Raw genomic sequence first — 12,592 nt, 5'->3', positions numbered from 1 at the left:
AAGTAATTTACTTTTAAGTACGGTTTTTATTTTGGTCATCATTGGCTGCACACTTGTCTCTCCATCAGACTGGTGGTCACTTTCACCTCCATATTTCTCATTTTCTACTCTCCTCTTTTTGGGTGCTTGAAGACCCTCTTCCAGCAGAGCATCCACATCGTTATCAAAATCATCCTAAAAGAGACATGGTCAGATACCATGCTCCTATAGGTACTACCCACCCCCCACCTTCCCCTGTCAAAGAAAATGGTAACATTTGGGAATATGCACGTCCACTCATAGACAAACTAGAGAAACCAAACACTCCCAGTAAGAAAACTGAAAAATAAGAAGGTAAGCTTCCTACACAGTCACTGGATTAGTAACTGCTGTTTTCATGACAAACCGAAAGAAATCTACATATACCAGCAGCCCTTTACAGGTCTATTATGATTGCACATCATAAGTCTGGCCCCCACAAAGCAATTTCTGAAGTCTTCTTTACAGGATTCAAAATGTTTAATCATCAAAATAACTTGAGTTATGCTTCCAAGATATCACGTGTAATGGACAAATGTCAGTGGTTTTGTCTTGGGGATTTTTGCATTTGTGTCTTCAACAGTGCATAGTTTTAAGACAGGCAGTGTTGGGAAGAATCTTTGCACAAGTTTTTCTAACCATTTGAAAAAAATATTTACATACCTCATAGGAGTAATTCATTGTTTCTTCATCCACTTTATCTCTTTGAACGATTGCTTTAGATGTGAACCCTCCTCCTTCTTCATCTATTTCCATCAAATTGTCAGTAAAATCTTCTAAGTCATCCAGAACCGCATATTCCACTCTCTTTTCCTGATCAATATCATTTTCATCATCTTTTTTGTCATCATTTTCACCCCCTACCCCTGCTGTTTTACCATTACTACCACCAAAAGGACAAGCATGCACATCCCCATTGACATTATTAACACTCAAATCTGTATCTGCTTTATAATCTTGCTCAGCTCCAGTGTACAGAACTTTCCTGTCTTTGCTTCTGCAGCTTTCTGTAAAGCTAACACTAATCTTTACATCTTTAAGTAACTTAAGATCAGGGGTGAACTTCCGACCTGAAGGTGCATGACGAGCAGTTCTTGGGCTTTGGTCACTATTGCTAGGGTCTATTATAAGACGACTTTTGTAGCAGGCAGATCCCTTTGTGAGAAGCTGTGTTCTGCAGATACTGTGCGCGTCCCCAGCAGGGGTATCTGACTGTCCATCACCACCAGAGCCAACGTCCATTACCTCTGCGTCACTGGACGTTTGCAGGGGAGGTGGTGGAGGCTGTTCATTAGGCGGCAAAGGTGGGGGACAAGTCTGGTTCTCCACATTCATTTCTCTTGCAGGTTCTTTAGGGAGGGGAGGTGCATTTTCATATTTCTCCATATTTAAAACTGTAAAACTACTGCTTTAAAAAACAAGACTTTAAATAAATGTATATAATCTCTATTCCTGACATGCACAAGTCCATCAAGACAGGCTTATGTTCTATTCAATATGCAACACTGATGATTCAGTTAAGCTGACTACATTGTTCTTTTCATTAATGTAGACAGCTTTCAGAATCACTGTCTCAATTATTGGAAATCACAATGCATTCAGCTTAAATAGCTGAAGACTAAGTAGACAGCATCTTCACTGGACAAGGTGGTCTCCTTTTCTTCTTTCAACCTACAAAAAGAAAAAGGTATTTGTCACAGAAAAGCCCAGAAAGCCAAGTGTCCCATCCATCAGAGGTAACAAAGTCTTCTCAAGGTTTTGCTGGAAAGGACACATTTCTATGTGAAGCCCCAACCAACTGTAATATTCTTACCAGCATGGAGAGAGATTTTTTTCTACCACAGCAGAAGTATCTTTTTATTTTGAATTATGCCCAAATATAGTGACTTTCACTAATGCTTTGTGCATCAGCTTAACTCCAGTAACACCACTTGGCAACTATCAGTATATGCTCATTGTTTTTAAATGGAGAGACAAAAAAACAGGTTGGTTAGTTGTTTTAAATCTCCTAACCTAAAGAATTAACACCACTCTGTTTTCATGTTCTACATTAGGTTGCAGTGTAAAAGCAGGTCTTAAAAGGTACACTAGATCAGTGATTCTCAACCTTTTTCCTACTGGATCCCATTTGCAAAGAATCATGACCTGTCCCAACTCCGCCCCACCCCCCACCCTGCTGGTGCATGACCTAGTCCCCAGTTCCCTCTTGCCCCCACCCCAGGCCATGCTGGTGCCCTCACTCCTGACCCACCATGCCTGCACCCCCAGCCCTGCCAGTGCCCCTCATTCCTGACCCTGCACTCCCTGCCCCGCCACCTCCCAGCTCTGCCAGAGAGGCCCCCAGCTGCCCCTGTCCTGAAGCCGGAGTGCAGTGGCTGCGGCAGCTCTGGCTCATGTCAGTGGCAGAGAAGTGAGCTGAAGGGAGGACAGGAGGACTGTGGCAGCCTCCACCCTGGGCCGGCAGCCTGGTCACAACCCATTCTGCCCCCTGAGCATGGTCTCCTGGCTATCCCATCCCCGCGAGCACTCAGCCCAGCCTTGCAGCTCTCCCCCACCCCTTTCCCCCAGCCACTCTGCCCTGTTGCAGTCTTCGTGCTTTCCTGGGGTCAGCATTTCTCAACCTGTGGCTTGCAACCCTCCAAAGTCTTCTTGCAATCCACTTTTGGACTGGGATTCATGGGTTGAGAAACACTGTACTAGATTATTCTCTTCAGAATTAAATTCATTATAATCTTCTGGTGGGCAGACTAACAGCATGAACTTATTTGTCAGGTAACAGTAGCAAAAAAATTTACCCACTACTAGAAAGTCAAAAGATATTTCTGAAAGTGGGGGGAATTCTACCAAGTGTGATGATATACCCATTATTAGCATAAATCTCTTGAATTTCTTACAGGTGGCAGACATAAAATCTATATCTATTGTTAAACTGAAGTCTTGCAATCATTGTTATTATTTTGAACAGCATCCACAAATTGAAGTTTTACCAGCACTTTGGGCTGGCACACACATTCAAACTACTCTATGTAACATTACAACTGTTACATCAAGTATACCCACTATTACTGTGCTTCCTGTACGATTCTGATTGTTTTTAACATTATATTTTAATTGGCTGTGCAGGACCATGAGCACCCAGCAAACAGATGAGTACACTCTTTCTTACCTGGTAATTTTGGTCTCTCCAAGTCCCTCTGTGCCACCCCAAACTGAGTGCAAGTCTTCCTACCAGTAGGGAATAAAGCAGTGTTACTCTGCTTAAGAGGGAGTTGGCTGGATGAATTTGCTCCATTCAAAAAGTTTCCAGGCAGTAAAGAAATTCTACCCATTCCAGAAGAATAAAACTTAGTTCCTAAAGCCATCCCTCAACATTTGGAGAAAAGAGGGCAAGATGTCTGGGCTGTCATAAGGAGACTTAGAGAAACCAATCAGAATTTTCTAACGTGCCTTGTATGGACTTTAACAGCAGTACCCACAAACAGATAGTTAAAACAGTTAACATTTACAACACATCGATCCTATCCATCCATCTGATGATAGATGAAAAAATTGTAAGACATGTAGGAAACAAACCTTGTGTGACTTTTCAGCTAAGCCACAAATATGACTTAAATAATGGAAACTGAAATATACAGCATCAGAATGAAGCCCTATGAGACACACAAAGCAAAAAAAAATTCTATTACCTGTTCTAAAATAACCCCATCTTCTCTGGATGGGAATCTATTTTGCTTCTGGAGAGAGGAACAACTGTTGCTCGGCCCCTCAAGGAGCTTCTAAGTTTTTACCCATCCCATTACAAAAGACACTAAGAAGTTTATGTTAGGTGACCCAACCCCCTATTTTTTCGACAAAAAGCTTGTACATGACAAGAAACTCTACACATTTGAAGTTCTGTAGAATACAGCTTTTCTGAAAGCCCCTTTCTTGTCCAATAAGGGCCAGAATGAAAAACAGACCAAATCAGTGGCACCCAACCTTTCTGCCAAGAGAACAATTCTTGCAGAAAAAGAGGAAGTTTTTGTCTGTCACCCTCTAGATTCCACAAAGATCCCCAACTGGTAACCTTACTTCTTTCCCCAACAGGACCATACTAACCAAATCTACATAAAGGTGATTAAAGGTCACCTGGAAAACACTACGGAACTGTTGTCAGATGGAAGCAAAGCACATTGGACACCCAGATTAATAAACAGAAGCTATTTTGAATGAACTGGAAAGAATATGAGTGTGTAGCTAGGTGTTCTGTCGATCACCAAGATGCAGAATTCTGCTGAATGAACTGAATGAGACTGCCACACCTCCCTCTGGAAGGGCAGCATTCAGGAAAAGGAATTCACTCTCGCTACAGGAAAACATGATAGAACATTAGTTAGAAATACAGCAAGGGCTTCACAATACACAAGACTTTTAACTTAAGTTCACCTTCTTTTGGAGCACATCCTCTGAAGAAGAGAGATTCAGGTCACCATATAAGGCAAAATAAATTATTTGTCACCCAAATAAGTTATGGGTTACACCATGTAGGGGTCCTATCAAAAGCAACACTCTGGATGATCTCTACCAAGAGAATAATTGGGGGTAACAGGAGAGAAAAATGTCTTATCCTGAAAACAGTCAGATAAGGTAAAACAGAAACTGGAGAACAGGGCCATCTCTTCTGAAGACTGTAGTAAAGGAACAGAAACCCCCAAATCAGACTGTCATGTGCAGATTTACCTGAGCCCTGAAGAGAATCCCTTCACAAAAAAAGTAGGTGAATAGCAGTTGCACAACCAAATTCAACAGATGAATGACACAGCTACAAACATCCACCAGGCTACAGCAAAGCTAGTTGTGTGCACAAGCAGGTTTTAATTCATAAAAATGCATTACTGCATAGAATAACTCCTTTTCAGGTCTGCTTCAGTCTTCATTGGTATCTGCACCACAACAACGAAATAACCACAGTAGGCACTTACACAGCACGACCTGCGCTTTCTGGTCCATTTAGTCTTTATGGTGCGAAACCCGGTCAACTGAAATAATCTAACAAACAAACAGCACCTGCTGACATTTTGAAGCTACCAGGACCCAGGAGAACCATATCACAGTTTTCCTTCAGAGCTACAGACAGTCTAAACTTCAGAAAATAAGTTCCTTGTTTGAAACTGCCCTAAATATACAGGCAGCTAAAAACAATTTCAACCCTGTCGCGTAACTATTCAGATTAGGATTCTACTGGACCTTTATCTCTTGCTTCAGAAAGCTACCTTTTAAAATAAAACTTCAGACTGCTTTACAATCGATCTTAAAAAGGGGGAAAAAAACAAAAACAACCCCACGGTACAAATCCTACAGACTACATGCCTTCCACAACACATTCCTCATTCTCTGCTATCTTCATGTCCTCCCCATCAGCCATGTCTACTTGAAGACACCGCCCTACAGAGAGACGTACCCAAAGCAATTACCAAGGGGAGGATGACAAAAATCACAAAACGCCAAGTTGCTGGGACGTCTCTAAAAACCCAACCGCAAAGAATGTGAGTCGGAGCCAAAAGACCATGGCCCTACCTCACGGGAAGAGAGCGAAATAAAAAAGTTTTAAAAAATGAAAGCCTGTACTCCATCTTGTGGGTCTAATAAAAGGTATCATCTCTACTGTGAGTCCCAACTGCCTTTTCCTCAAGACCAAGACAGCTACAACCAGGATACCTGCACACTCCAGACTTGCCTTTTTGAGAGGAATAGATGAAAACAGAAAATATGCTTTTCACCCCCTCGTCCAAAACACATCTAGGTTTGTAGCCGGATACACATGTCTAGAGGTCGGAGGCAGAACCAGAGCAGACCCCCCGCCACCCCTCCAGGAGGGGACGATCCTCACAGCGCTGCCCGTTCCCGTCTCCACCCCAGGTTAGCCAGACCCGCGCCCGCTGCTCGCACTGCCAAAAAGGGGCCATAGAGCACGTTAGCCGGACATGCCCGTGACGTCATCACACTGCGACAGAAGCCGGGCGGCAAAGGCCGTTATTGGACCAGGTACGAGACTCGCTCATTTTCCAGCGGGGATGGAGGGCTCCAGGGGGTGACAGGGGGAAGGAAAGCAGGGGGACAACCGGGGGCAACACGACTGGGGGCAGATCCGGTGAAAAATCCTGTTAGCCCCACGGTTGGGGGGGGGCGGGGGAAGCTGCAGGGAAGTGCTCTCCATGCACCGAAACTGGAGAAGTTTCCGGAGGAGGGAAGGCGGATCTGGAGGGGCCTACACGACCACAGCCCGGAGGGAAGCGGGAGCCGGGCCTAGGCGAGGAGGGGACGGCAGGGCGGAGCACACAGGCCCACGCCCCGCACTGCCCTGGGGTTGTATCGGGCAGGCCGCTCGCTCGCACTCGGCGCACCCACCTGGGCCATCCCCGGGCCGAGGGGTAGGGAGCGCGGCCGCCGCCGCTGGCTCCTCACGGGAACCGCCTCCCCCAGGCCGCCGCTACCGCCGCCATCTTTAAACGCCTGCTCCGAGCGGCTCCTGCTGCCGCGGGCGGGACTCACCGTATGCGGAGCCAATGGCGGCGCCGCCCGCGCTTGTCCGTCACCTCCCGCCTCACGCGCAATGGGCCCATTCGGGGGCAAAGCCAGCCAATAAGGCGCCGGGCGGGATACGCCCTGAGGGAATGGGCCAATGGAAGGAGGGCGGAGGCGGGATGTCTTCGTAGTGCTCAGGGGCGGAGCCTTCCAGGGCCTGCTGCTGAGTGCAGCCAGGGACCAGCCCGTGAGCTGTCCTCAGCCCGGGGAGACCCTGCCTGGGGGCAGAGGTGGCTGCTGCACGGCCGTGAGCAGGGCCTGACCGGGTGGGGCTGCGCCTGGGCCTCTGCTCCTCTCCCGACTCCAGCTTTTCTAGGGGAAGAAGTTCTGGTTCAGAGGCAGTGCCCTCACCCCCATGCTCCATCACAGTGGATACCCGGTTCCACCCAAAACATACTCCATCCCTCGTTGAACCGGGGCTTCCCCCACGCCTGGCGACAGCGAGTCCCACCTGGGCATGACTTGGCGCCAACAAGAACTGCTTTGTGTTCGTTTTAAGCTTCCTCCCAGCTTGTTTCATCGGATGACCTCCTACTTGTCTTGTGCAAGACAGTAAATCGTGAAGGCCTGGGGGCTTTCTCTTCACTGCCGCGTACTTTATAAAACCATGGCGTACCCCCCCACCCTTTTAAATTGAGCAGACCTAGCCTCTTTAGTCTCATTGGGAGACTGCACCACCACAGCTGCCCCTGGCTGTTAAACAGGGTTTTTAAAATTATTTTTGAAGCTCGGGACGGGTAGGGAGAGCTATGGCCGAGACCCTAAGCAGAAGCAGAAGCAGAATAAGTCTCCTCTAGAAGAGCGGGTCCCAAATGCTGACAGATTGCATGCCACCAATTTAAAATGGTACAATCTTAAGTACCACCAGCACATTTTTGTCATATAAAGTAATTATGATTAATCTGTTATCGTGTACCACCGGCAGGTTGTCCGCATACTACTGGTGGTGCCCATACCACAGATTGGGAACTGCTGCCCTAGAGCATATGAAGTGCTATTCTGAGCCAAAACAACAGTCCATCTAGCCCCCTATCCCATCCACGACAGTGGCAAAGGTAGATAGTAGAGGAAGACTGTTGAATTGGATACATCTACAGTGATCTATCCCTTACCTATTATCCTCCGTGGGATCCATCATTATTAGCGATTCCAGAGGGAACATCTCCAACTCTTCGGTGCAACAACTTTGAATACATCTATCATTTATGAATGTCAGTCCCTTTTTGAACCTGGCTGTACTACCTGCCTCTACCACCTCTTTGTGGCAAGGTTAACTACATTGTCACAGGAAGTGGTAGAGATAACATTAACTACTCCTTCCACAAGTTAACTACACATTGCTTTAAAAAGAACTTTTTCTTGCTAGTTTTAAACCTGTGTCCTTCTAATTTCAGGAGGTGGCCCCTAGATCTAGTATTCTGGGACTTTGTTTCCCACTGTTCCATGAATCCTCTTGTATTGATGCTAAGCTGCATGTATCAGCCTGTAGGATCCTCAGAGACCTGTAGCTTCTAGTACACATTTTGTTTAACCGTTATGTGTACCTTTACAAATTGGCTTAATCTGTGTGCATAGCCAACATCCATTAATGCATGTTTAGTGTGTTGCTTTTTTTACCCTCCTCCACTACTTCTGCTCATTTCATCTGTGGCTTTTTATCACATATTAGTAAATTAGATTATAAACTCTTTAGGGCAGGAGCCATCTTTCAGACCTGTATTTGTTGGTCATCTGGCAATTGAGCTTGAACTTGACTGTGGCTTTTAGGTAATATTACATCAAAAAAGTCATCTCACACATTTGTTTTAGGCAAATAATAATTAGATGGTAAATGAACACCATTATGCTCCTTTTTATCATCATTTTTAAATTGGGTACTGCATGTTTCTTCTCTCATGTGTTTGTATTTGTTGTATCACCTTACAATAACTTTACTTTGAGACACTAAAAGCAGAGCTGCTATTTTTTTGATTTGTCGTCACATCATAGTGATCTTACATCAGTTCCAGGATTAAATTTCATGTGATAACTGCATTCGAAGGTAATCACCCTGATGCAATCTGATGATCTGATGGCAGTCCCATAAACAATTTCACAACCTGTGAGCATCTCTCAGGCAACTCTCAGGATAGGTGTAAGGTTCCTAAAGATACTATTATGAATACTAAATTATAACCTTCAATTTATCCTTCCTGTATTAGATTTTAAATTCCTAAATTTCTCTCTCTGGAGTGATATCTGGCATAGGGGGTGGGTAACTGGAGGAAGTTACTTATACCAAAATGTGAATGGGTGCTGAGATTTGGCAAAAAGTTTGCTTTTAAGGGTGACATGCAGGGAAGCAGGAGTGGGTGGGGTGGCATTTTCTATTTTTGGGGTGTTATTTAGGAAATTTACTGTTGTCATTTAGCATAAACTGCTCTGATCCTTTCTGGATAGAATAGGATATAAATTAACAACAAAAGCAATAATCTAATAGTGTAGCAGTTATGTGGACAAAAATGTCTTGCTGCTACATTGATATTACAATGTAATGCAATTACATGATGCAACATCTTGATATCATGTCAAAACATCACCACATTGCAATGAACACATTCACATAATGGCATTTTATGTAATGCACCAAAATTATTTCATGTTACTATGTATTTACCAAAGTATTGAGGTCAGGATGAAATCAAGACATTAATGGAAATAGCCAAAGGAAGGCTTTCAGGGAAAGGTATGATTTGCTTTCTTTTCAGAGCCCAAGATTAAGATGTGATGTTGCAACCCAGTATGCACTGAATCATGACTCAGATACCACAGCTTCCCACCAAAACTTGGACATGCCCTGAAAACTTTTCTTCTTCTCTCTTCATTTTTGTGCTAAATGCTGACTTGGCTGTTTACAAGTTTTTTTAAAAAAATAAAAAAAAAGAAAGAAACAAAAAAATTTTTTTTTGAGAACTCACTTGACTCCCTGTGTAATTGTTATTGTAGAGTTCCATGGTAGATGTGACACCCTGTTATTGATATCCTTTTGAAGAGCAAAACAAACCTGAAAAAGGCAAAAAGTTTCATTACATAGAACTCTCTTCTATACCTGGCTCTTGGGTGCATTTGATGCGACAGTGCAGTTACTGAAATTTGGTATAGTTTCAGGCTGTCTTTAAAACCAAAGCCAAATTTCCAAAGCTGTTTATTCAGCACACTATTTTTGCATACAAATGTGTTATCTTAGCATGGTTCTGATTCATAAGGGGTAAGTATTATAAGAACTGGTTTTGATTTCTGAGAATCATATTTTGACTTTCAGGCTTTCAAACACACGCAGTTGCATTCTTTTGCACTACAAAACTTTGCACTATAATGCTGTATAAGGATTATGCTGTGTGTAATACATTTTAAGCTTAATAACCTTTTGAAAGAAATAAGTTCCTCATTATAGAGAGATCTGAATGGAATATACTTGCAGGCCAAGTGCCTTACCCAAGGTCATACATCAAGTCTGTCAGAACCAGGAAAAGTACTAAGGATTTCTGAGCCCAAACCTGTTCTCCAAATACTAGATTAATCATACCCTTTTCAAAACAAATGATCAAACCTACTCAAGAAAGGAGGGAACATGAAACAGGATTCTTTATTACATTTCGCTTTTAAATGTGGCTAGTTCATTCTGTAGTTGCTTTTTCCATCTTTCTTATTTTCCAAGTCTATGTTAATTGAATTTCTTGAGCTTTCAGCCTGACTAGATTAATGAAGGAAAACTAACAGTCTTCTATATTCAGATACAAAAGGCAAAACATCCATCACGTCTTGGCGTGGAGCTAAGTGTTACACAGTCATAAACAAGTATTCAATACTTGCCGAGTTTACAAAACAAACCAGGCCGTGTACAATAATACAAGGAAGACAATCTTTACAATATAGCCTTCATAGTACACTCAAAATGGCACAGGAGGAATAAATTAATTTACTTTCAACAATGCTTGCTCTCACTCTCTGCATTAGATGCATACATCCTGAAGAGGAATTAAAGGTTCCTTTCTCCTTCCTACCTGCCTTGGCTATAAAAGGCAGTAACTACTATTAAAATACAAGGATGTTTGGCAGCAGCAACCTGACTTGGTTCATAAAGGCAAACCCACAAATCAATGTACATCTGTCCATGTGGGGAGTGAGAAGCCTCCTAACACAACTTCTCTCTTGTCACTGGTCCATTGGGTTTATTTGAGCATTGTTATAAACTAAAATATTGGGAGGGGAAAAAAAACCCAGAAGATGAATTATCAAAATCCAGCACTGAGGAAACAAACTATTGGAAGCTAAACCACGATTACGCTTTTTGCCTCAGATACAAACCTTGGGCGACTTAACAAATCAAACTAGCACTAAAAAGCTAAAATACAAGATCTGTTCGTATTCATCTTATTTTCATATAGAGAGGACCATCTCCTGTTGTGACTTCTGTAACTATTCACAGAAGCCATCACATTTCCTAGGCAATTCCAACAGAAGAGAGAAAAATATGTAGGACTGAGGCTAAGACTGGCCATTTACCTGCAAGAAGACTACTTGCTGCAACTCTGCAAGGCAACATTAACATAAATAAAATAGCAGACATTATAGTATTTATCTTGACTCATCTTCAAGAGATCTGATCCACTCATACTTACTGCCTTAAATCTAAACCAGGTCAGAAATAACTGAAGAGTACAGCCATCTGATGATTGTGTGATAATAACCTAATTGAAGTCTGAATACACCTTTCATTCAGCTCCTAGTGAAAAAGGATCTGCTTAAATATTACCATCATCGCTGCTGTAACTGGCAGCCTCAGAAGAGAGGTCTAGAATTAAGTGGGCTGTGCAAAGTGAACGACCGTTCTTACCTCTTCAGGGTAGCTGCCTAGATCCTACTACTTAACAGAGTGTCTGCGTCATTGGTTCAGAATTGGGGGCCCCATGATAACCCACTCTACCTCAACAGTGAAGCTAAAGAGAGGGCAAGCAGAGCACCAGACCCAAGCAATGGGTTGGTTTTTTTATTTTTATTTTTTTGGGGTGTTTTTTGGAAAGGGGGGGAGCTGGGGCACAAAACAACAGTTGTGGCTTCCCTGTGAACTGCAGCTGCTCAGGGCACAACACTGTCCATCCCATCTACTCCTCTGCTCTATGGCTTGGGGATTAATTTGTTACCTTTCAGGAATAGAAAATCCACAGGAAAATTTTTAAAAGTTCATCTTTGGCATAACAAAAACATCCCCTTAAAAAATAAAGCCTTCATCACTACAGCCTTGATCATCCCAACTTCTCAGCTCAGGCACAAGGGAGTCCACCTGAACACAGCAGTTGACAGGATTAGGGCCAAAGGATATAACAAGAATTCTAATAAGCTGTTAGCAATTAGAGCCTAATACCGCAGGCTCCTGGTATGCAAGATATAAGAAGGGTGAATAGAAACAATTGCTCTTCCTCCCTCAATAAATCCCTAGAAGCCTAGCCTGCAAAGAAAACAAATACAAGTTACAAGCTCTCTAAAGAGTTAGCAAGACTGCATTTACTCAGGTATGAGAATTAGGTGGAGCCAGTACCTTTATCAGCTCTACAGCTATGTGCTGTCAGAATGCAACAGCATCATACCAGCCAAATGACAATGAAACCTGCCTCAACAGCTGATTTTGCTCAGTCAAGACCACATTATTTTCCCCTCTGTGTAAAAGTCTTGTCCTACTAGATGATAATCCACTTCCTGAAGTAACCAGGTCCAATCAATCAATACATTTGACTTCTTAACTTCTCAAAGTCATGTAATATACTGACTTGAAGTTAACCACAGCCATAAAATAGGCTTAGCATACAGTATGCATAAGTGGCAAACATTTTACAGCAGTTTTTCTGCCAAGTTAAAAAAAAAAAAAAGCCTCAGCAAGATCACCTTTTGTATATACATTTAGTTCCATTAAAGCCCACAGAGTTGCACCTGGAAAGGAACTGCCCTGCCCCAAAAATCTCCAACCCCCCCC

At 43.2% G+C, this 12,592-nt stretch overlaps 1 protein-coding gene across 2 annotated transcripts in view; it reads right to left on the bottom strand.

The window, feature by feature from the left end:
• Nucleotides 1-6,507, bottom strand: part of DGCR8 (DGCR8, microprocessor complex subunit) — a 33,636-nt gene extending 27,129 nt beyond the window's left edge. Inside the window, exons 1-3 of one of the 2 annotated variants that reach the window (XM_019506996.1) lie at nt 6,406-6,507; nt 682-1,689; nt 12-174 (exon numbers count right to left, since the gene is read on the bottom strand). In XM_019506996.1, coding sequence (XP_019362541.1) covers nt 12-174; nt 682-1,404 — 886 coding nt within the window. In that variant the 5' untranslated portion in view covers nt 1,405-1,689; nt 6,406-6,507. The remainder of the gene's footprint in view (nt 1-11; nt 175-681; nt 1,690-6,405) is intronic. The other variant, XM_019506995.1, reaches the window with a different exon arrangement.
• Between the last annotated feature and the right edge of the window lie 6,085 nt (nt 6,508-12,592).

The sequence above is a fragment of the Gavialis gangeticus genome, unplaced genomic scaffold (genome assembly GCF_001723915.1).
Source record: "Gavialis gangeticus isolate Ggan-Ray unplaced genomic scaffold, GavGan_comp1, whole genome shotgun sequence".
NCBI lineage: Eukaryota > Metazoa > Chordata > Crocodylia > Gavialidae > Gavialis > Gavialis gangeticus.
The sequence above is the reverse complement of the archived record's forward strand: the minus strand, read 5'-3'. Positions and strand labels throughout refer to the sequence as shown.